The 22,984-nt window shown below is 47.7% G+C and overlaps 1 protein-coding gene across 5 annotated transcripts in view; it reads left to right on the top strand.

Annotated features, from left to right (window-relative positions):
• The window catches only part of Paxip1 (PAX interacting protein 1), a 60,211-nt gene that overhangs the window by 19,386 nt on the left and 17,841 nt on the right, over positions 1-22,984 (top strand). For 4 of the 5 annotated variants that reach the window (XM_031380244.1, XM_031380241.1, XM_031380245.1 and 1 more), the window contains 11 exons: positions 1,260-1,880; positions 7,749-8,439; positions 8,788-8,882; positions 12,132-12,227; positions 13,710-13,847; positions 14,343-14,464; positions 15,216-15,400; positions 16,152-16,195; positions 18,194-18,264; positions 19,987-20,089; positions 22,609-22,777. In XM_031380244.1, the coding sequence (XP_031236104.1) occupies positions 1,260-1,880; positions 7,749-8,439; positions 8,788-8,882; positions 12,132-12,227; positions 13,710-13,847; positions 14,343-14,464; positions 15,216-15,400; positions 16,152-16,195; positions 18,194-18,264; positions 19,987-20,089; positions 22,609-22,777 (2,335 nt within the window). The remainder of the gene's footprint in view (positions 1-1,259; positions 1,881-7,748; positions 8,440-8,787; positions 8,883-12,131; positions 12,228-13,709; positions 13,848-14,342; positions 14,465-15,215; positions 15,401-16,151; positions 16,196-18,193; positions 18,265-19,986; positions 20,090-22,608; positions 22,778-22,984) is intronic. The other variant, XM_031380243.1, reaches the window with a different exon arrangement.

The following is a 22,984-nucleotide window of genomic DNA, read 5'->3' as shown; positions in this document are numbered from 1 at the left end:
TATTATTTTTGGTTCTTCAAGAAGCTTCCCAGAGGCAGGCCCCTGCCTCCTACTTTCTTGGCCCTCACTAACTTCTGTGTCTGTCTGCTCTCCTCACTAGGCAGATGTTAGCTACCATCTTATCCCAGTCACAGCCTACCTGGGAGGCAGTCCCAGATCCTGCTCCTGCCAGGTCTTCTCTAACCTTTTTTTTTTTTTTTTTGAGACAGGGTTTCTCTGTATAGCCCTGGCTTTCCTGGAACTCACTCTGTGGACCACACCAGGCTGGCCTCGAACTCAGAAATCCACCTGCCTCTGCCTCCCAAGTGCTGGGATTAAAGGCGTACACCACCACCGCCTGGCTTCTCTGACCTTTTTTGTAGCTATAAGAAAAGACTGGCAAAAGCAGCTTAAGGGAGAAACTCCACCATGGGAGGGAATGAGGGAGCTAGTCACATTGTGTGCACAGTCAGAAGAAGGGAACCGTTGAGCACATACACGACAGTGCTCAGCTTGTCCTCCCCATCATCCTGTCCAGGATTCTCTGGACATCATCCTGCCCACAGTCAATAGTCTTCTCATATGGGTTCATTATAATCAAGATAATTTTTTACAGAGATACCCAGATGCCTGCCTCCTAAGAGCCAAGTTGGCACTTAATACTGAGATCATACCCTGTCACTTAGTCACTTAGTGTTGGTTTTAAGTTGTTTGTCTAGCCCTGGCTGTCCTGGAACTCACTCTGTAGAGCAGGCTGGCCTCGAACTCAGAAATCCGCCTGCCTCTGCCTCCCAAGTGCTGGGATTAAAGGCGTACGTCACCACTGCCCGACCTTAAATTGTATTCTTACTGTACAGCTACGTCCTTATGACCACTCCTATTGCATTGACCTGAAGGCACCTGCCCACAGTGCCTTTAAGTGAGGGTCAAGACTGTCTTGGACTGCTGGCTCAGCAAAAAGCATTAATGTGTCTAAGTAGAGATACTAGCTCTTCGCTTTATTTTCCATAAGATTTCTAGCTCTGTATATACTTAAAATGTTACCTATAAAAGTTGATTTAAACCAGTTCTTGCAAGCTTCCTACTACAGTCAAGACCTCTTCTTGTGGTGCCTCTTACAGCTCTAGCACACAGGTCCAGTCATGAGTTTTTCCTCTCTGGGTAGCATGGCAGGCACATCAGCAGCTTTGTATCCATATCCCTCTTAAAACTCCTTGCCAAATGCATGGTTATAGGAAGAGATCTAAAGTGTCATTTAGTACGTTATGTTTTATTCCTAGGAGAAATACGAGCGTGCTGTCAAGAGACCAAGCATTAAGATTGTCACCCCTGACTGGGTCCTGGACTGTGTGTCTGAGAAGAGAAGGAAGGATGAAGCTTTTTATCACCCACGTCTGATCATCTATGAGGAGGAAGAAGAGGAGGAGGAGGAAGAGGGAGACGAGGAGCAGGACTCACAGAACGAGGGCAGCACTGAGAAGTCCAGTGCAGCCAGCTCTGCAGAGGCCTCCCCTGCTGGCCAGCCGTGCTCTCCCAAGCCCAGGGCCGAGGTGTCCAAAGGGGAGTTGATGTTTGATGACTCTTCGGACTCGTCCCCTGAGAAGCAGGAGCGCAGCTTGAACTGGGCCCCTGCTGAAGCCCCACCGCTCAGCACAGCCCAGCGCAGGCTGCCTCAGGGAAAAGGGCCGGGACTCATTAATCTGTGTGCCAATGTCCCACCTGTCCCAGGGGACATTCTGCCTCCTGACATGCGGGGTAACTTGATGGCCCCAGGGCAAAACCTCCAGAGTTCTGAGCGGTCAGAAATGCTAGGAACCTGGAGCCCAGCTGTCCGGACGTTGAGAAACATTACAAACAGCGCTGATATCCAGCAGATGAGCCGGCCATCCAATGTTGCACATGTAAGTCTTGGGAATCTGAAAGCTGCTTTCAAGAGTGGGATTTTATGACCCTTCAGATGAGGTTACTTATGATGCCATTTTTGTGGGAATTTCTTTACATCCATGTTAAACAGGCGGGTGACATTTAATCACATGGTGACATTTGGTCCAGCAGGGAACCAAATACGTGCTATCCACTACATGAGGCTTTACGGCCTGGCGTGGCGGGGTGGCCCTTTTTATTCTCCCAGGAGCGAACTTCGTGGGTTTCCTAAAAACCCATGTATTTGTATGCGTCCCTGTTGGTGCATGTTATTATGTATTACAGTGTCATAGTCGCACTGATAGTAGGAAGAATCTTTTGAGGGAGGTGATGTCAGTCAGGCTTGACTGGCAGGTGTCAAGGTGAGAGAACCAAGGTCAGAGTTCTAGGTGACAGCCCAAAGTGGGCAAGCATTTGCTGTCCTCTGAGAACATGAGGTGTTGCTTGAGTGGTGTGAGAGCTCCAGGAGAGACAGAGCTTTGTTTTGTGGTCATGGGAGGAGTGTGCACTTCCTTCCTGGGAAGCTTCATGGGCTTTGAGCAGTAAGTGAGCTGAAATCCGGCAGGTGTTATATGAAAACTTATGAAGGTGAGAGGGGAAGGAAATGGGAAAGGTCCATAAGAGGCTAGAACATTATGCTAGAGTGGATCCTGATGAGCGGGCAGAGATTATATTGCAGTAGAGACTTGAAAGAGCTGCAGGTGTGAGGACTAGAAACCGTTTGAGGTGGTGCAAGAGAAGATGGTGTGGGCAGCTTTAGAGCAGATGAGACTATGCATGAGGTAGGATGGAACAAGAGAAGAGTCCAGGGTCATGGTGGGAATGTTGGGAGTAGCCAGGCATAGGCAGTCAACTCCTTCCATTCAAGAACTGCTGTCTGTGGTGGCTTCTCAACTCTGGAAGGTTTTTTGTTTTTTGGTTTTGTTTTGTTTTGTTTTAGATTTATTTATTTATTTCTTGTTTGTGGGTACACTGTCGCTATCTTCAGACACACCAGAGGAGGGCATCGGATCCCCATTACAGATGGTTGTAAGCCGCCATGTAGTTGCTGGGAATTGAACTCAGGACCTCTTTTAACGGTTGAGCCATCTCTCCAGCTCTGTTCTTTTCTCTTCTTCTTTTTTTTTTTTCCCCCTTTAATGGTTTTCAAGTGTGGTAACAACCTGAGGCAGGACCCAGTGCCATTTACGGTAGACTTAGAGAACTGTGGATGGCCTGGGTGATAATCATTTTGCCAGGCTGAAGAGATGGCTCAGTGGTTAAGGTATTGGCTACCCTTCCAGAGGTCCTGAGGTCAATCCTCAGCAACCACATGGTGGCTCACAACCACCTCTAATAGCTTCTGTTGGTTAGAGATGCTTAACACCTTGTCTGTTAAGTTAACGTGAATGCTGATGGTTGGGATTCTAGAGACAGTGGAGAGGACAGATCTAGGCAACTCCAGGCATTCTTAAAAGAAAACAGCTAGCTGCTGAGGTAGGGTAGAGAGAAGAGGGTTATCCAGGTCTGAGGAGAATGGTGGACTGCCAGCTGATTGATTCAAAAACTGGAAGGCAGTGCTACCAGGTATGACCAGTACTACGTTAGGTTGGCAACCACAACTTTAATGTGACATGGGAAATAAGAGGGAGCCCATGCTGGAGAGAGGGAAGATGAGGGGTAGCTAGAGTTTTGTGGAGAGAGTGGTAGACAGGGAAGTGGTACAGACAGCCTAGACCATGCCCTTTGGAGGTGTCAAAAGTGTATAGTTGACTGACAGGTACATTCTGTATTGGTCAAAATAAACTGTAAAATGTGATACATTTGCCCAGATTCCAAGATTCACCACCCAGGCTGGTCTTTAGGCTTCTTTGGTGGTTATTGTATGATGAAAACTGGCTATGTTTACGGCTGGAGATGGCTTTGTGGTCAAGAGTACTGAGTGCTCTTGCAGAGTCCCTGCCTTTGATTCCCAGCACTCATGTGGTCCCTTACAACCATTGTAACACCAGTCCCGTGCTATCTACCACCCTCTTCTGGTCTCAGCAGTCACTGCATGCATGTTGTATAGGCATACTGCTGGCAAAACAACCATTTTCATAAAATAAATAACCGAACAGGAAAATGGCCTAGTGCACAGAAACTGCAGCACCTTTAGGAATGAAGCCTCTGGTGGCCCAAGGTCCCATTTTAACTGCCCTGTTTGACTATCTCTGTCCCTCCCAGATGTCAAGTAACTATTCACAATCCAGGTATTCCTTTGTGACTGACCACAGCCAGTGACACTGTGTCTGGGAAGATGTGGCGTTGAGGAGGCCTCAGAGCTGACATAGCAGGCATGTCTGCTTGTGGGGAAGCGTGCTTGGGGGTAGGGGCTACCGCACAGAGGTGTGCTTCCAGCCTGAGTGTGAAGGGTGTACCGCCCGGCCTTCCTGCACATGAGTGTCCAGGAGGCAGGAGCCATGTGGCCCCAAACCTACAAAGAGGATGGGGCTTGGGAGAGCAGTGGAGGACATCAGGAAGAGTGTTGGAAAGTTAGTGGGCCTAGTGACAGTTGGAAGGATATGTTGGTCAGTAGTCTGGAAGCAGAGAGGATAGACATTTCTGACCTCAGGTCTTGAGAGAGGGACAACACCACGTGGAGGAGAGATTAGAAGGTGAGCTAGCTCTGGTGAACAGACCTGGGCTGTACAGGTGGATTTGCCCTGCCTGTAAGCGCTTGGAAATATTGACTAAAAAGATCTCAGCTGGTGTGAATCTAGATGGAGGTGTGAGGCTTTTGTCTTTGTATCTTCCTCTCTTCCATGAGAAGTTCTGGGTGGCAGCCATGCATTCTATGTTGAAGGCATGGGCTTTGCCCTTCCCCCACTCTCAGAGTAGGAACAGGCTTAGTCGATGATTTCTTGCCGATCTGAGGGGCTGGGGTTGCTCTGACACTGTTCCCTATGACACTGGCTCTAGAATGGAACCGACTCAGCTAGCCACAGCAAAGGTAGGTTCAGGTCACTATGTCGCTTTCTGAGAGTCTTTACCACTGTGTGCAGAAAATGAATTTCAGAATGTTAAACAAGGGAGGCTTACTTGACTTTTTGACCAAGGTGGAGAGGGGGAAGTGACTCAAACTCCTGTCCCAGCTAGGGCTTGTGTGGTGTGCACCATAGTGCTTTTTATATTCTCACAGGAACTCCAGTGGTGCTGTTCAGAGGAGGGGAGTACAGAGTTGCTGCTGTAGGTAGCATGGCTACATGGCCAGTCCTTGGGACTCTTCCTCTCCCTTGGGTCCCTCCGGTTGCTTTGTTCTCAGCTTGGGGCAAATGAGATGGGAGGGAGCATGCTTGTCTCCATCACTCAGGCTGTCCTTGCCTGGCCAGGCTTTCCTGACTGCCCACTGTTTCTTCTTGTTTATACTGAGGCAACTATGGCATAGCAACATTTCAACCTTCGCTTCTAAGCCCAGGGCAGGAACATGTCTGCCCTTTTCCCTTTCGTTTTTTTGTTTTTTGTTTTTTTGGTTTTTTGGTTTTTTTTTTTGAGGCAGAGTTTTTCCTGCAGCCCTTGGCTGTATTGAAACTCTTTCTGTAGACTAGGGTGGCCTTGAACTTGGAGATTCACCAACCTCTGCCTTTCAGGGACATCACCACCACTGGCTTCATGCCCTCATTTTACCATATGACTTCCTTACATACATGTCAGAGTCTGCTGCATTCTACTGTTCTCTCAGACCCAGAAGTCCGTCTGGAGGGCCTCCCTGGTTCACATTCTCCTGTGCTTGTCCTGGCAGCAGCTCCTGTGTTACAAGGCATCTCTTAGGGTCCTTGTGTGGAGGACACCAGTGTGGCAGATGGCCGCTTTGCCTATTCACGTGGCAGGCCATCTCTGCATCTGTCCCATCTGTTGCCTCCTCTTGTTTGAGGAAGGAGAGTCAATAGCTGTAATGATTTCTCAAGAAGCCGTCCATTCTAAGTACTGGTTTTGGTACTGCCTATGTCTACATACAAAACAAAAGCGAAAAAAAGAGACTGCTTTCACGAACCTTATTCTTTTCTTTTTTGTTTTTGTTTTTGTTTCTTATTATGGGTGGTTGTGAGCTACCATGTGGTTGCTAGGATTTGAACTCATGACCTCCAGAAGAGCAGTCAGTGCTCTTAACCACTGAGCCATCTCATCAGTCTGAACCTTATTTTTTGAGATTTTAATATAATTACATCATTTTCCATTTTCCTTCCTCCCAACCCTCTCACATCCCCCTTGTTCTCTTTCATATTCATGACTTCTTTTCTATTCATTGTTACATCTGTGTGTATACACCTCAATAGATAAAGATAGCCTGCATAGTCTGTATGCTGTTTGTAGGTTTGCATGTTTTAGACCTGGCAATTTGGTATAGGATAACCAGTGGCTGTCTTTTCCCTGGGGAAGACTACTGCTCTCAGCTTTCCTTGGTTGCCTATAGTTCTTTGTGTAGGGTTGAGACTTCTTGAGCTTGATAATATTTTCTGTATCATTCCAGGTTTAATATATGTGCTACTAAAATTAACACTATTCATTTAAAAAGATCTTTGCATGTAGGTGCATGTTTATACATGTATGTGGATGTGCTTGTTCTACAGCGTTCATGTGGAAGTCAGAGCAAGACGTTAAGTGTCAGGTCCTGCCTTCCCTCATGTTTGGGACACTGCTGTGTAGCTAGTCTGTGACCTATGAGCGTCCCTATATTTCTAGCCTCTGCCTCCCTCCTCCCTGTAAGAGCATTAAGATCAAAGGTACATGTACTCTTTCCTGTGCCTAGCTCTTATGTGAGTTCTAGAGATCAGAGCTCTGGTTATCAGGCTGGCATACCTACTCCCCAGCACTTCCCTTCTCTTCCTCCTCCTTCTCCTCCATCACCATCATCAATCTTCATTACAACAAGAACAACAATAATAATGATTATCTTGTGTAGCTCAGGCTAGCCTTGAACTCCCTGTGTAGCCAGGGGTGACCTTGAACTCCTGATGCTTTCCTCCATTTTCCACGTGTTGGAATTCAAGTCTATACCAGCTAACGTGTGCCTTTAAGTACACCTTTAGCTGGAGTCCTTCCATTCCTTTTCTGTGTCAAATCTACTGCCTAGGGCAAGGTGCAGTGCAAGAGAAAGAGTTGTAGCTGTGGCCTGAGCTGCTTTGTTGGTAACAGTGGATCCCCTGCCTTATCTGAAGGGATAACTCTTAGAAGCAGGAAGAAGTAGAACATGGCTCCACCTGTGGAAAGGCCTGAGCCAAAGCTGCCACTTTCCACTGCACCCTAGTCAGTTAGAAGCAGAGCGGCCAAAGCAGGCTACAGAGGAGGGAATTGCTGGGGAGATTGCCTCGTTCCCTGTAACCCGGGCTGCTCAGGCCTGCACAAGACCAAATACTGACACTTGTTTGTTTTGCTCTTCTGTCCCTGTTCTTTAAGATGCAGGAGCTCTGTGAATCAGTGCTCCCAGTGTGTGTGTGTGTGTGTGTGTGTGTGTGTGTGTGTGTGTGTGTGTGTGTGTGTGTGTGTGTCAGGCTGTGGGTTGGGTAGGGATTGGGTTTGTCTTTCTACAGTGGTTTCCAGGGCTTGAACTTGTGTTGCTAGGCTTGGGTAGCAAGCACTCCATTTGCAGAGCATCTCCTGTGTTTGTTACTCTATTTTCTGTTTTATAATTCAGTGTTCTGCTCTCTGGATGTTGAATACAAAGTACATACAAAGTACACATGTGAGAGCAGTGTGGTGCTGCTGTCTGGTCTCCATTTTGTAGCAGTTTGGCATATCAGCTGCACGAATGCACTGTTACGCACCTAGGAGCCGGTGTGCCTCTCAGCAATTATTAGTAGCAACTTGGCCCTCTTTTTGTTTTCTAGATCTTACAATCCCTTTCAGCACCCACAAAAAACCTAGAGCAGCAGGTGGTGCATGGCCAGCAGGGACACCCCAATGCCAGTGCTGTTCTGTTTGGCCAGGCTAAAGGTGCTCCCGAGACACATATGTTGCAGCAGCACCACCCTTCCCAGCAGCCCCAGCAGCAGCACCCAGCCCTGCACCTCCAGCCCCAGATCATGCAGCTCCAGCAACAGCAGCAGCCCCAGCAGCAGCCCCAGCAGCCCCAGCCCTACCCCCAGCCGTCATCACATCAGTTCCCGCAGCAAGTCCATCAGCATCAGTTCTCTCAGCAGCAGCTCCAGTTTCCACAGCAACCATTACACCCTCAGCAGCAGTTGCATCGCCCTCAACAGCAGTTGCAGCCATTTCAGCAGCAGCATGCTCTGCAGCAGCAGCTCCATCAGTTGCAGCTCCAGCAGCACCAGTTAGCACAGCTCCAGCAGCAGCAACAGCAGCAGCAGCATAACCTTCTCCAGCAGCAGCAACAGCAGCAGCAGCTCCAACGCTTGCAGCAGCAGCAGCAGCAGATGCAGAATCAAGCAGCACACTTGAGCCAAACGTCCCAGGCACTACAGCACCAGGTTCTACCCCAGCAGCCCCTGCAGCTGCCCCTGCAGCCCCCACCTCAGCAACAGCCGCAGCAGCTTTTTGGACATGACCCAGCAGTGGAGAGTTAGTACTGGTTCCTATTTTCTCACAAGTTACAAGCTTGCACAAGAGCATGGCGCCTATCAAGTAATTGTGGTGTGGAGTGTGAATCTCATACCTGTTGAGCAGGCGCTACAGTGAGATTTTGTATTTGCACACACTGCAGTGAGGACCAGCATCAAGAGTCGAGGCTGCCTCAGGAGCAATGCTGAGGATTTAGTACTTAGACCTAAATTATGTCTTGTTTTTAATGATCTGGTTTTTAGATAGATTAGTATATTTGTAGCAACTTTCCAGATGTAGTTAGATTATGGATTCAAACTAAACTCATCAAAATGCGCTTTTAATTTTTGTTAATGTCTGTTACTCTAGTTCCAGAAGAAAGCTTCTTGCTAGGATGTGTGTTTGCAATTGCGGACTATCCCGAGCAGATGTCGGATAAGCAGCTGCTGGCCACCTGGAAAAGGGTGAGCTGGGAAAGCCGGGGGCTGTGTGCCTGTTGGGTTGGCTTCCCTGTGTGCACTTTGGTGGGTGGGTGGGGATTGGAGGGTGCCTTCCTCAGTGCTGCCCTCTATGGAGGTACCCATCACTTTCTGGACTTCTGTTGCTTAGGTACCAGGTGGAGTATTGGGCTTCATGGTTCTTAAAATTCCTTCAGGGGTAATGGTTATGTGTAACTGACTTCTGGTGTAATTGTGGAATGGTAGTATATTTTTCTTTTTATTTGTTCTTTGTTATGGATAAAAAAGAAAACTTTGAAAAGTCTTCCTTGCAATCATGCTACAAATCAAAATGGAGCAATCCCTTTCTCTCCCTGCTTTAGATAAAAACCAAGTTTAGGATAGAAGCATAGCTAGACTGTTCTTTTCTATAAGCATTGCTGGTGCTTAAACCTCTGCCAGATGCCACGTGTGCAGCAAGATGGCAATGTTGAATTGGGAGAGGCTGGGCAAGCTGACAGCACAGAAGCAAGCTGGGTGGTGGTATGCACAGAGCAGGTCTAGGAGGAGCCTGGAAAGCGTCAGGAGTGCACAGAGCTATGTTAAAGCTGGTGTCCACAGGAGGACTTAGAGCAAGGCTAGGAGGGGATGATCTGGTCAGAGCAGCCTGCAACACTCATGGGGGCTGTCATCAAGTCTCATCCTGGGTGTGTCAGGGAGGACAAAAGACAAAGGCTGTCTTCCAATAGTTTTTTAGATGCTATGGCAGTAAAATTTGGATTTTCCTTACAAGCCGTACAGAAAAGGGGTGAATGGAATAGTTAGATACTATGTTGTGTGGTAAGGTATACACTCTGGGCTCACAAGGAGAATGAGTGGTAGGCCAGCCAGGAGAGGATGATGCATGAAGATAGGGTTGGAGAGCCAGAGGGTGTTGGGGGGCTGTAGGGTCAGAAAAGTAGGGTAGAATAGGGAGCTGTGAAGTGGGGCATTGAGAAGTTTCCTGAAGATGTAGAACCAGAATCCAAGACCATGAAATAGTAAAGTTTGATGTTTCATATGCTTGTTTGAGGTAGAGTCTCTAGAATTTGTGCTTGAACTCCAAAGATCAACTTGAACAACTTCTCTCAGTCACTTGATTAAAGCATGTGCCACCACACCCAGTTTGCAGGGGGTTGGGGGGAGTGAGCCAAGGGCCTCTTATGTGTTGGACAAGCTTTTGAAGCCAACACTCCCTCCCAGTCGGTTTGGTCTCCTCAAGTCCGCTTGAGGGCTCTGACAATGACAAGGGCAGCAGCATGGGTCTCCTGGCCTTGCTTTTCTTTTTCATTTTTTTTTTTTTTTTTCTGATTTCTGCCTTCTATTACTGTCGGAAAGCAAGAGGTTCAGAGCACTGTGCCAAGCCCCCAGCCTTGCAACACCACGTGATAGGAATTGGGACAAAGAAGGGAAGAGAGCTGTCAAGAACAACTTACCCCAATGGACACACTGGCAGACTGAGCAGGGGAGAACAGTGCTGGAGCAGGGACAATTCAGAGCACTTGAAAAACTAGAGGCTGTGAAGGGAGACTGTGATCAAGGCCAGGACATGGTCTGCAGCTCAGTACAGCATGTAGAGCCAGTATCTGTTGAGGGTGGTGATTTCTGAGTCTAGTACTCTGCAGCCTGCCCTTCACATGAATGTGGGAGCAGAGTGAGGATGGGTACAGGTGTCCAGCTCAAAGTGCTCACCTCCCTCACACCTCTCCTTAGCAACTAATCCAGCAAGGGTCCATGGCAGCCAAGAAATAGGAGTTCTTGGGTGAGCATGAAGGGAACTCCAGGTAGATGGGAAACAGAACCAACAAGTTGGCAGGTGAGACATGGAAGGCGAGGAGGAGGAGCCAGTGAAGGTTCTACTTCCCTCCTCTGTAAGTCTCCCAAAAAGGCTTGAGGGAGTGTTTGCCATGCCCTGGGCTAGCCAGGGTCCCACCCTGTGGAGCCTTCCAGCTATATGAGTGGCCATAGTACAGCAATCACTCCTTCCTCTTTGAGTGACTCAAGATCAAAAGCAGGGTCTCTGGCAATGTAGGGAGGAAGCCTGAGGATCTGTGTTTTGAGTACATACTTTAAAAGCACCTCACATTTCTCTGGAGAGTTTAGGAGCCTTTGGGTAGGATACTTTCAAGATAGCAGATGTGGAGGTGGGATGAGGTCGTGGTCAGCACCAGGAAACCAAGCCTGCACTAGGAGGAACATTTATCTTAGTGTGCCATGGGAGTTCTTGGCCACCTGGATGCCTTGGCTTTCACACAGGAACATTGGATAATGTGTCAAGTCAGAAAGCAATGAAAGCGCAGCATTTGTGAATTAAAATATATTAGTAATTATCAGAAGACACAACTCAGGCAGTGGGAAGCAGGTGAAGGGGAGAGCTGCTGGGTCTGTCACAAACTTACAAACAGTTAAAATAAAAATAAACGCTGCATTGCAAGGTGGCGAGTAAAACCAGAGCCAGATCGAGACCAGGTCTTTCTTGGGGTTAAGCTTACATTTCTGCTGGTGTGCTATAACGTTCAGTTTTCTGTGGTGATGGCTGATACTAAGGGTGTTAAACCCACAGCAGAATAGAATGGTCCCTTTTCCAAAACTGGAATCAGTTTTCATAGATGTCTCTGTGTGTGTGTGTGTGTGTGTGTGTGTGTGTGCATGCTTCTGTGTGTGTTCACACCAGCCACAAGCATGTAGTACCTGCTGAGGCTCAAGACATCGGATCCCTTGAAGCTAGAGATTCAGGCAGATGCATGAGTGCTGGGAGCCCAACTTGAGTCCCCTCATTCATCTCTGCTGAGCCATATCTCCAGCCCATTGGTTCTATTTTTGATACACACTACATTCTGATGTGACTTTCTGCTACAGTGTGAAGGTTTGTTAGGGTGGTGGATCTGCTCTGAGAGCCATTTGGTAGTTAGTGGAGAGACCACTGGTTCCCAGTGTGAAGTTGGATCTACTGGACACTGTACGCTGCCCAGGCAGTCCTGCAACACACTCCACTGACCAAAATGTCCGCAATGCTGTAGTGAAGCTCAGTTTTAAGCAAGACTGTTGCATCCCTGTTTCTTCGAAGTGACTAAATGGCATAGCATTTCTCTGAGTGCTGGGGGAGATTCTGCAATTGGGGAGTGAGTCGTGCCAGTGTTGTCTGGCTTCTGTTCATAGCTGGCTGAATTGAAATCACAGTTGGTAGCAACCTGAATAATTGAAAGTGGTGACGGGTTTGCTGGATCTTTTGTGTAGATAATCCAGGCACATGGTGGCACTGTGGACCCTACTTTCACAAGCCGGTGCACACACCTCCTCTGCGAGAGTCAAGTCAGTAGTATGTACGCACAGGTAAGAACAGCTGGCTGCCCTGGCTGGGAAGATGCCACAGTGTTTTATGTTCAGTCATAGAAGCAAGTGCTTGCTGTGTTTACTTGTGGAATAGAGTGTCATGTTGTTGTGGGAAATAGTAAAAAGATCGGAAATTACTATACCCAGCTACTCTCTGCCTGCTGTCCTGCTGCCTCTAGGCTATCTGTGTGCTGGTCTTCCTGGCTCTGGTTCGCCTGCCTCAGAGCCGCCTGTTCCTTCTCAGCCATCCACCCCTGTGGTCAATGGTCCCAAACTTCAGTAACCCGGTAAAGCCAAAACTCGAGAAGCTTATAATTAATCAGTCAGGTTTAGATAACAATAAATTCTCAATTTACAAGATCCCAGCACAATAATTTCAGAGCCAATTGATAATGATACATGCTGACTAACCACCTAGATTAGACAAATTATCCCAATTATTCTATCTTTTTATGATATTCATAACTATCTGTGGTTATATAAAGCCATGCGGAATCTAGATGTCTTCCTTTCCTTCCATCTTCCTTTATCTCCCTCTCCTCTCCTGTCCCCTCCTCTGTCCCCATCTCCGAAACTCCTCGCTCTGCCTCCCTTTCCCCTGTCTAATCACAGGCTTCTTGTTTTAATATTTAAAGTGATTGGACAGGGAAATTTCTGCTCCATCATGTGGTCCCAGCAGCCTAGCAGAGTTCAAGATCGTCAACTTGTGATCCCTTTATCTTTACTGTATAGAGGCAGATATCATTGTGCCAGAGAATCAGACCGAAGATCATGCATGTTAGACAAACACCATCTCGTAGTTCTTAGAATTTCCAAAAATATTTTCCTGCCTCCAAAATTAAAAAAGCCACATTGGTGGGCTAGATACTATCTATTGTGGACAGCTTTGGGCAATAGAGGGAATAGGAAATTCCAAGCAGAGATAGACAAAGTAAGACACCCTCCTAGTCACCACGAGATTTGGTACCATCTGGGGCTTTACATACAAGGGATCTGAGGCCAAGACCCAAGAGAGCACATAAGCCCTGAGCTGTTGTAAACTCCCCATCATCGCCTCTTTCCCCTCAGGCTTTCATTTCTTCTCTTTTTGTAAAAATCTTCCTGTGAGTTGACAGGTGAATGCTAATGTACACTGACTTTAGGAGCACCTTGTTAGGTTCTGTTGTCTACTCTGGACTGAGCACCTCATCTGTGGTTAATTTTAAGAGGTTATGTGTTTGTATGAAGGGTGTCTCTTTGTGGGGGGGGATTGTGTTGTATCATTTCTGACTATGGTTTTTCTCTTAGGTTTAATTTTAATTGTGTGTGTTTCTTTGTGGGTGCATGAAACATGTAGGCACCCTGGGAGCCTTAGATCCTCTGGAGGTGGAATCTTTAATTCACTTGCTCTGGGAGGGTGGCCCTAAATTGTGCAAGCCACGTTCTCTATCTTGGCCCATAGCAAAGAGTTAGAGACCACATAATTATTGTTTTGTTTGCCAGGCACTACGGGAGAGGAAGCGGTGTGTCACTGCACACTGGCTCAACACGGTGCTGAAGAAGAAGAAGCTGATGCCCCCTCATCGAGCCCTGCATTTTCCTGTGGCGTTCCCACCTGGAGGCAAACCCTGCTCACAGCATGTGAGGCCATTCCCCTCTCCTGCTTGACTTTCCACACTTGTGTCCCAGACCCCTGGGTTGCCTTTCACCCCTGCATGCCATGGCTATGGTAGCAGTGCCTGGTACAAGGCATGTCATTTTACCTTGCTGACACTTCAAAACCTAGGTGAGTCACCCACTGTTGGATAGAACTTAGTCAGTACTTGTGGATACTTGCCGCAAAATGACCCAGAGCCTGGATCATTGAGGAGAATGAAGACCTGCCCTGTGTGTGTCTCAGCACAGTAACCTGAAATCACCTGGGCAGTGTTGCACAGATGCCAGAAGCACTGCCCTGTGAGTGAAGCCCCATCTCTTCTTGCCTCAGGATGCTGTGTGCTTCATGTTCCATCTGTGAAGTTGCTCTTGAGATGCTTTAAGAGCTGACAGTGCCAGATATATCTCCTAATGCTGTCGGATCATGACAGAGTAGTCACAGCTGTTTGTGTTATATTTCATTTGTTCTTTTCTCCCCAGATTATCTCTGTGACTGGATTTGTTGACAATGACAGAGATGACTTGAAGTTAATGGCATACCTGGCAGGTGCCAAGTATACAGGGTACCTGTGCCGTAGCAACACAGTCCTCATCTGTAAAGAGTAAGCTGGGCTTGGAAGCTGTTGCCTAAAGGAGAGGCATGTAGAGATAGTTGGGTGGTTTGGTTGATTTGGGAGAGGCATGGCGTCTTATAAGCCAAGCTTGTGGAAATCTGCCTGCCTGCAGCCCCCAGTGCTGGGATCCCAGGCATGCACCTCCACACCCGGCAGCAGTCCTTCCTTCATACATCATAGTTCTGTGTGGATTTCAAGTGTACAGATTCAGAGAAGAATGGCACAAAGACCTTGAGTGTCTGTCTTCCAGCTTAACTACTAGCTTACTGCTATTCAGTGCCTTTTGTGTTTCTCTGGTGGTGGTGGTGGTGGTGGTTTGAAGTTGGGTCTCTAAGTAGTCCTGGTTATCCTAGAACTCTCCGTGTACATCAGGGTGGCCTTGAACTCACTGAAATCGATCTGCCTCTGTGTCCTGGGTGCTGGGATTAAAGGGGTATGCCATCAGGCCTGGCTTTGTCTCTATTTTTTAAAAGCATTGATATTCACAGTATTGTCAGCATAGCACCTGTAAAGACTTGAACTTGAATTGATGAGTTTAGTTACCTGGAATAGAATCAGATCAGAGCCTGACTCAGTTGGAGCCCAGGTTAAGTACCCTTGGCCTATAGCGTGGATTACTGGCAATTTTGCTCAAACATGCCTGCCACTTTCATTAGTTTTATTAGCTTTTTTGAAAATAGACGAAAATTCATAGTAAAGTGACACTAACATTGAATAAATGTCATTTCTCACAAAAAAGAGCAAGCGGCTTGAAGTACGAAAAGGCCAAAGAGTGGAGGATCCCATGTGTGAACGCACAGTGGCTGGGGGACATTCTGCTGGGGAACTTCGAGGCCCTGCGGCAAGTGCAGTACAGCCGGTACACCACTTTCAACCTGCCGGACCCCTTTGTTCCCACTCCACACTTGGTCTTGGGTCTTCTAGGTCAGTGACAGTTGATGTCCCCTCAAGCCTGCATGCATACCTGCTTCCTTTAGTCCCTCTGCATAGCTGCACTTCCTCCCATGCTGCCCTGTTCCAAATGGTGTGGTTGTGGGTTTGTGTCTGAGACGCTCTTTTCTCACTGTCATTCCCTTGATGGTGCCCTGCCCCATGTGTGCTCAGCCCTTTGATACTGCGCAGCCCTTAGTGGAGGACTGCCCCACAGAGGATAGGGGATATAAGATGGAACACAGCTTTTTAAAGACATCTTTTTATTTATCCTTAAAATTTGTGTTTGTGTAAGTATGCGGTGCTAGGTTTTAATTCTGCCTTTCAGAATTGACTGTCAGGTTGTGTTTTGACATTCCCCAGTGAAGCCCACTTGGTTTTATAAAGCTTTGGTCATGGGAAGCTTTACTCTGGGTTCCTGCTGGATACCTGGCACTGTAGAGTTGTTTGTCCCAAGGCACTGCTTGGTCCTTCAGGGACTTGAGTGCACATCTGGCGTCAGATCCACTTTGTTGCACAGCACAAGCTATCCCCATGGCCAGCATCTGTGTATTAGTCTTTGTGGGTCCTACTGGGCACACAGTACATACCCTTGGTGAGTCACCTGCCCTGGAAACCTGAGCTGCAGGATCATAGCTACACTTGCCTTACGTGAGTATTGTAGGCAAGCCTTGTGTATGTAGATTCTCTGCCTAAGAAGGGCTTACAGCATAGTTGTGTGGAAGATGACATCTGTCTCTTTCAGATGCGTGGAGGACCCCAGTGAAGGTGACTGCGGAGCTATTGATGGTATGCCAGCCCCACACTCATAAGGACAACTTGTTCTCCCTCCCTAAGAAACCATCTACTGCCAATAGCTCCTTAGCTAGGGGTACCCCCCCCAACCCCACATGCTGGAGTATTGACTGGATTGAACTTGGGTAGATAGCTCTTCTGCCTGCAGTTACAGTTACTGTGAGTTCATGGGTGCAATGGCCTTGTCATGCTTCTTCAGAGTTCTTCTTGACCTCTGATTCTTACAGGCCCCCCTCTCCTCTGTACACACTTTGTGATTGTTTTAACTTTTTATTGATTCTTTGTGAGTTTTACATCATGTACCTCAATTCTACTCATCTTTCTGTCCCTTCATATCTGCCCATCACCCTTGCAACCTCCCCCTCCCAAATAAAAGACACACAAAAAACTAAGCCTAGAAAACATCTTATTGTGGAAACTGTAGTTTATCCCTCTTGTCCATACATCTTCACTTGCAAAATGTTCATTGCAATGAGTCAGTTGGTCTGGCTCTGGATCTCTGGCTTCTATGACACCATCAGTATTGGATCCTCACCAGGACTACTGTGGGACATTCCTCTTCTGCCCTGTGCCACACACGTAGCTTTGGACCAGCAGGACTGGCCATTTCACATGGCCCAGCCAGTCCCAGATGGCATAGATTTGGGGACAACTTAAGAGCCTAGGATCAGGGCCTCAGTGGCAGCTGAGTTGGTCAGCTTACCAGGTCTCTCGTATCCGAACCCCCAGGAGGTTCCACCACTTAGCCATACTATTAGGCTGTCAGCAGGAAGCAGGGTCAGCTCCTGCTTTCATGCTCTTGGGCCTGGCTCGCCCACGCTCACGCCTCCAGAGTCAGCTCCACTTTGCTACCCAGTCAAGGTGTGGGGTTCACTCTACCAATTGTTGTAGCCTATGAAGGGCTGGGCCAGCTCTCTGGCTCTCACACCCTCAGGGACTGGCTCACTGGTGCTTTGCCTCCACTGTGTTGTCCGGGTGAGGTGCCAGGGCCCAAGCTCCTGAGTGCTACAGCTAGTGAAAGTGCAGGGCTAGCTTTCCCAGCTACTGAAGGTGACAAGGGACAAGTTTGGGGAAGGGCATCACCCTACCCTATTTCACCCTCCACTGGTTACTTTTTGAGACAGGTCCCGTATAGAGCCCAGGCTGGCCTTGAACTTAATGTATACCTGAAGATGACTACAGTGCTAGGATTATAAGTGTGAGCTACCATGTGGTGCTTTTAAAATAGGCTTGTAGTCTTAGTAGAGAGTGAGCCAGTGTCACAGGCTGGCCAGTACACTGGTTCTGCACCCAGCTCTTTATGTATTTACAAGGGCTTATTTGTGGAGTCTGGCCTTGAATTCACTTTAGCCTAGACAGGCCCAGCCAACTGAGTTTACATACAGTATGAAGAAATGAACAATGGCAGCGTGTGGGTGGCCCCTGAGGTGGAGGCCCCACAGACAGTCTCCATTCCCTGATTCTGTCCTGGAGTGGTGGCTTGACCTGGTTGGTAAGGCCTTTTGCTGAAGGAGCTTGTGCTGGTTCTGGTACATGAATGAGGCTCTTGCCAAGGTTAGCACCTCACCTTGCTCATAACAGCACTGTTGATCTGATTGTCTCCTGGTATCCAGTGTGCCTCAGGTGACTTCTGGTTTGAGGTTGGTCTTGCTTTAGGGAGCTATGTTTAGGGCGCTGATGTTTGCCATGTCCAGGTTGGGACAGAGTATTTGAATAAAGATGGAGGGTGGCTAGGGTTAAGAATTCTGAGTAGTGAAGGGAATATCCAAAGATTTGGTGACTGGAGTGGGAGAGAAAGGAAAAGGCAGGTTCTCTGGGGTGCTAGGCTCTGCTCCTGGCCTGGCCCACCTTTCCTTTTGAGCCAGTACTTTGTTCTAGCAGTGAGGGCAGTGACTCTCCTGTTGATTGGGGCAGAGGTGTTGGGGGTGTTGTGTCTTGGAGGCCTCTGTATTCTTGGAGATTGTTTGACTGAAGTACACATTTTAATTACAGGGTGTAAGATTACCTCCTAAGCTGAAACCAAATGAGGTCGCCAACATCCAGCCTTCTTCAAAAAGAGCCAGGTATGTCCCGCACACGCCTCTGTCCTTTCCAGGTCGGCTTGGGACACTGCTGCCAACTATCATGTTTCTGAGAGTTTTCATAGTAAAATTGTATCCAAAGGGCTGGGAAGGTGGGTCAGTGGTTAAGCACTGACTGTTCGTGGAGAGGACCTGAGTTTTATTTCTAGCACCCACGTGACAGCTCTCAATTGCCTATAACTTCAGTTTTAGGGGACCTGGTGACCTCTTCTGGCCTCTGTTGACACCGGGCCATGCACATGGTGCACAGACACACATGTAGGCAAAACACATACCTAAAACTGTAAGGTGGACTTAAAAGGATTGACTTTTGCCTCATGACATACCACAGTGTCTCATGTGACAGATACTCAGTGATTAAGCATGTTTCTTTTTTATTTATTACAAATAAAAACCAGGACCTTTTTCTCAAGCAAAACTTTACCAAAACCATGTGTGAAGCGGCAGTGCTGTGGGGAGTCAGGCTGCCCTCTGCAGTGCTCCAAGTGCACTGTGCTGGGCCACACTTGGTTCTCCAGTTCTCAGAGAGGCCACCTCGGGAAAGAGCACAAACTCCTGAGTAATTTTTGTGCTTTTCACTCTGCCTGCTGATTGGCTGTTATTACATGCCTACTTTTTGGTTTATCCAGAGGCAGCATGGCTAGCCAGCAGTCCTGTCACCCTGAGAGCAGAAACAACATTGAACTGAAGCAAGCTAGGAGACTCTGTTGTTAGGATGCTCAAGACCTCTTGGCTCCACATTGTACTTACTGAGAGGGAACTGTTGAGGGGCTGGCCATTTGCAATCATTTTCTCCTCCTCTTTCCCTCACTCCCACACCCACACCCAAGCTGAAGAAAACTCAAGTTTATGGACATGGATAAGGTTGAATGTATTTTCCAGACCATCACGCTTACATAGAAACTGGGAAATAAGATTTGAGGGCATTGAAGGTGAATGTCCAAGACCAAAGACTTTTATTTAAAGTGCTCTGCAGTGCGCCTCGGTGAAGACAGGGCTAGAACCGAACTGTACAGAAGTGCTAGGCCGCCTTCTCAGTATGCTGTCGTACCTGTAAGAGCAGCCACAGTCACTGCACACACTTAAAGCCTAAGGTAGGAGAGATGTGCTCACTCGTAGAGCCCTTACCTGCTGTAGTAAGGCTCTGCGTTCCATTAGCCCTATACAAAATATTAAAAATACATTTTAATGTGAAGAACAGCCACTGTGCTGGGTACATACATGTTAATGTGAAGAGTGGACACTGCTGGACAAGCTGGTAGACCAGTGACTTAGACACTGGGTCTAATGCTACTTCCTTACATTACTGGACCACGGTGATGGGGAGTGAGTAATAGGGACAGTATACATTTTTTCTTTTCTTTCTTTTTTTGGGAAGGGTCTCATGTAGCCTAGCTGGCTTCAGACTTACTATGTACCTGAGGTTGGCTTTGAATTGATCTTGCTGACTGTACCTATGCTGGCACCGTGGTGGCACATGGTACCACCATGTCTACCTGAGAACATCGTTCTTATCAAGAGTGATCTGGATTCTTGGTTCTCCAGGTGTGATGAAACTCTGTGTTAATTGGTGGGAGAGAAAGGACTGTCATCCATCACAGGAGCCCCCCTTCTACCCATCACACTTCTAAAGCTTGTTAAGTTTCAGATTCCCTAAAGAGCACCTGTTTGAAGTCATCACTGTCCTGTGTGTTTGCATCACAGAATTGAAGACCTGCCACCTCCCACTAAGAAGCTGACTCCAGAGCTGACGCCTTATGTGCTCTTCACTGGGTTTGAGCCTGTTCAAGTTCAGCAGTACATTAAGGTGAAGTTGTGTTTAAAGGTTTTCAGCAGTGTCCTCTCTGCCTGCCTTTGCTTTACATTAGCCATTTATTAGCATAGTGCTTGGCTGGGGGATGCAAGTGCTTGGCTAGCTTGCATGGAGGAACCCTCCTTGTTGAAGTGGCACTGACAGTGATGGTTGAATAGGAGCAGCCTGTCACAGCTCCACTGATGGTGTTTATAAAGTATTGGTAGTCACCTTGTTCGATGACTTTATTTTATAGTTCCTTACTAGTTCTTTTGTTAATGTAAAAGTCTGGATCATGAGAATTTTTTTTTAATTATTATTAATTGGCTATTTTATTTATTTACATTTCAAATGTCCCCCTTCCCACGCTTCCCTCTGTAAACTCTCCATCCCATCCCCCTCCCCTTTGGCTCTAAGAGGGTGCTTCCCCACCCACCTACCTGTCCATTCCCAACTTACCCCTCTAGCATCTCCCTACACTGGGGCTACAAGCCTCCACAGGACCAAGGGCTTCCCCTCCCATTGATGCCAGATAAGGCCATCCTCGGCTACATATGTAGCTGGAGCTGTGGGTCCTTCCGTGTGTACTCTTTGGTTGGTGGTTTAGTCCCAGGGAGCTCTGGGGGGGTCTGGTTGGTTGATATTGTCCTCCTTCCTTGGGGGGTCCCCAGGCTCAGTCTGATGGTTGGCTGTATCTGCATCTGTCTCAGTCAGATGCTGGCAGAGCATCTTAGGGAAGAGCCATACCAGGCTCCTATCTGCAAGCATTTCTTGGTATCAGCAACAGTGTTGGGGTTTGGTGTCTGTAGATGGGATAGATCCAAAGGTGGGGCAGTCTCTGATGGCCTTTCCTTCAACTCCAGCTTCATTTTTTTGTCCCTGCATTTCCTTTAGACAGGAACAATTCTGGGTTAAAATTTTTGAGATGGGTGGGTGGCCCCATCCCTCAACTGGGGGCCATGTCTGTCAACTGGAGGTATTCTCTTCAGGTTCAATCTCCTCTCTGTGGAGTATTTTGGTTAATGTCATCCCTGTTGGGTTCTGGGAATCTCTCGCTTCCCTGGTTCTAGTGGTCCCCACCCCCTGCCCATTTCTCACCCCCCCCCCACTGCTACATATTTCTATTCGTTCTCCTGACCCCCTGGACTTCTTTCCTCTCTCTTCCCATACCCAATCCTGCCCCACTCCTCTCCCCCTCCCTCCCAGAGCCCTTCCTCCTTCTACCTCTCGTGATTTTGTTCCCTCTTCTAAGTAGGATTGAAGTACCCATACTTTGGTCTTCCTTCTTTTTAAGTTTCATATGATCTGTGAGTTGTATCATGGGTATTCTGAGCTTTTGGGCTAATATCCACTTATCAGTGAGTACATACCATGTATGACCTTTTGAGTCTGGGTTACCTCACTCAGGATAGTTTCTAGTTCTATCCATTTGCCTGCCAACTTCATGAAGTTATCATTTTTAATCGCTGAGTATAAAAACTTCAGGCTTGAAGGGCACTGGACCTCCAGGTTCCCTTGAGAACATGGTCTTCCCATGATTAGGTCTCTGGGGAAGACCCTGGGTAGGAGTGGGTGGGGTGGATGGTAGTAATAGAACATTTGTAAATACACATTTTAAGAGAACATCGGAGGAATTGGTGGGATCTGGTAACTAGTAGTTTTGTTTTGGTAGAAGAGGGTCAAAAATTCACTGACTGTGTGGTTAGATTCATACACTTTCTAGGTAAAATATAATTATTTCTTTTGTGTTCTTTGTGTGTTGTGTTGGGGGCAGGGTGTTATACGTGTGCCACAGCGTACATATGGAGATCACAGGACAACTTGTAGGATTTAGCCCTCTCCTTCAACCATGTGGGTTCCAGGAATGGGGCTTTTTTGTCTTTGGGCTCGATGGCAACTATCCTTACCCACTGAACCACTTTGCCAGCACCCCACCTTTTTTTTTTCCCAAGGAAGCAGTTGCTAGCACCGCTGTTATAAATTTTATTTGTATACCTCTAAAACCTGAGCAGGACTGATGCATGGCCTTTGTTACATGTGTATGCTTCAGTTTCCCAGTTGTACCACTGTTAGTTGGAGATGGGGTCCGTGTGCTGCCGTGGGTCTTTTTCAGTGCAGAGTACCTGTAATGCGGTTAGCCCTGGAGCTTGGGCTTATTCGCTGCAGTTACTGCTGTCTGGAGAACCTGTGCTGTGACCCAGGTTCCCATGGGGTCGGCTGCCGAGGAGCCCATTGGAGCTGCTTTGTGCTTAGCTTTTCCCATCAAGAGTACAGCTGAGAGCTGGGCGGTGGTGACGCACGCCTTTAATGCCAGCACTTGGGAGGCAGAGGCAGGTGGATTACTGAGTTCGAGGCCAGCCTAGTCTACAAAATGAGTTCCAGGACAGCCAGGGCTACACAGAGAAACTCTGTCTCGAATCCTCCCCTGCCCCCCACCAAAAAAAAAAAAAAAAGAGTGCAGCTGAGGATGGTGACTTTCACATGGGTCACTCTGCTGACATAGAGTTCCCTTTCTGGTGTATTTGCGGCTCCAGAAGCTGTACATTCTTGGTGGGGAAGTTGCTGAGTCCACGAAGAAGTGTACCCACCTCATTGCCAGCAAGGTGACGCGCACAGTGAAGTTCCTGACGGCCATCTCTGTGGTGAAGCACATTGTGACTCCGGACTGGCTGGAGGAGTGCTTCAAGCGCCAGACTTTTATCGGTGCGTGCTGGACAGGGCTGGGGGGCTCTTTTTCTCTTTTCTTTTCTTTTTCTTTCTCTCTTTCCTCCTTTCTTTCTTCCTTCCTTCCTTCCTTCCTTCCTTCCTTTGTTCTTTCTCTCCTTTTTCTTTCTCTTTCTCTCTCTTTCTCTCTCTCTCTCTCTCTCTCTCTCTCTCTCTCTCTCTCTTTTTCTCTCTCTCTCTTTCTCT

The sequence above is a fragment of the Mastomys coucha genome, unplaced genomic scaffold (assembly GCF_008632895.1).
Source record: "Mastomys coucha isolate ucsf_1 unplaced genomic scaffold, UCSF_Mcou_1 pScaffold19, whole genome shotgun sequence".
NCBI lineage: Eukaryota > Metazoa > Chordata > Mammalia > Rodentia > Muridae > Mastomys > Mastomys coucha.
The sequence above is the reverse complement of the archived record's forward strand: the minus strand, read 5'-3'. Positions and strand labels throughout refer to the sequence as shown.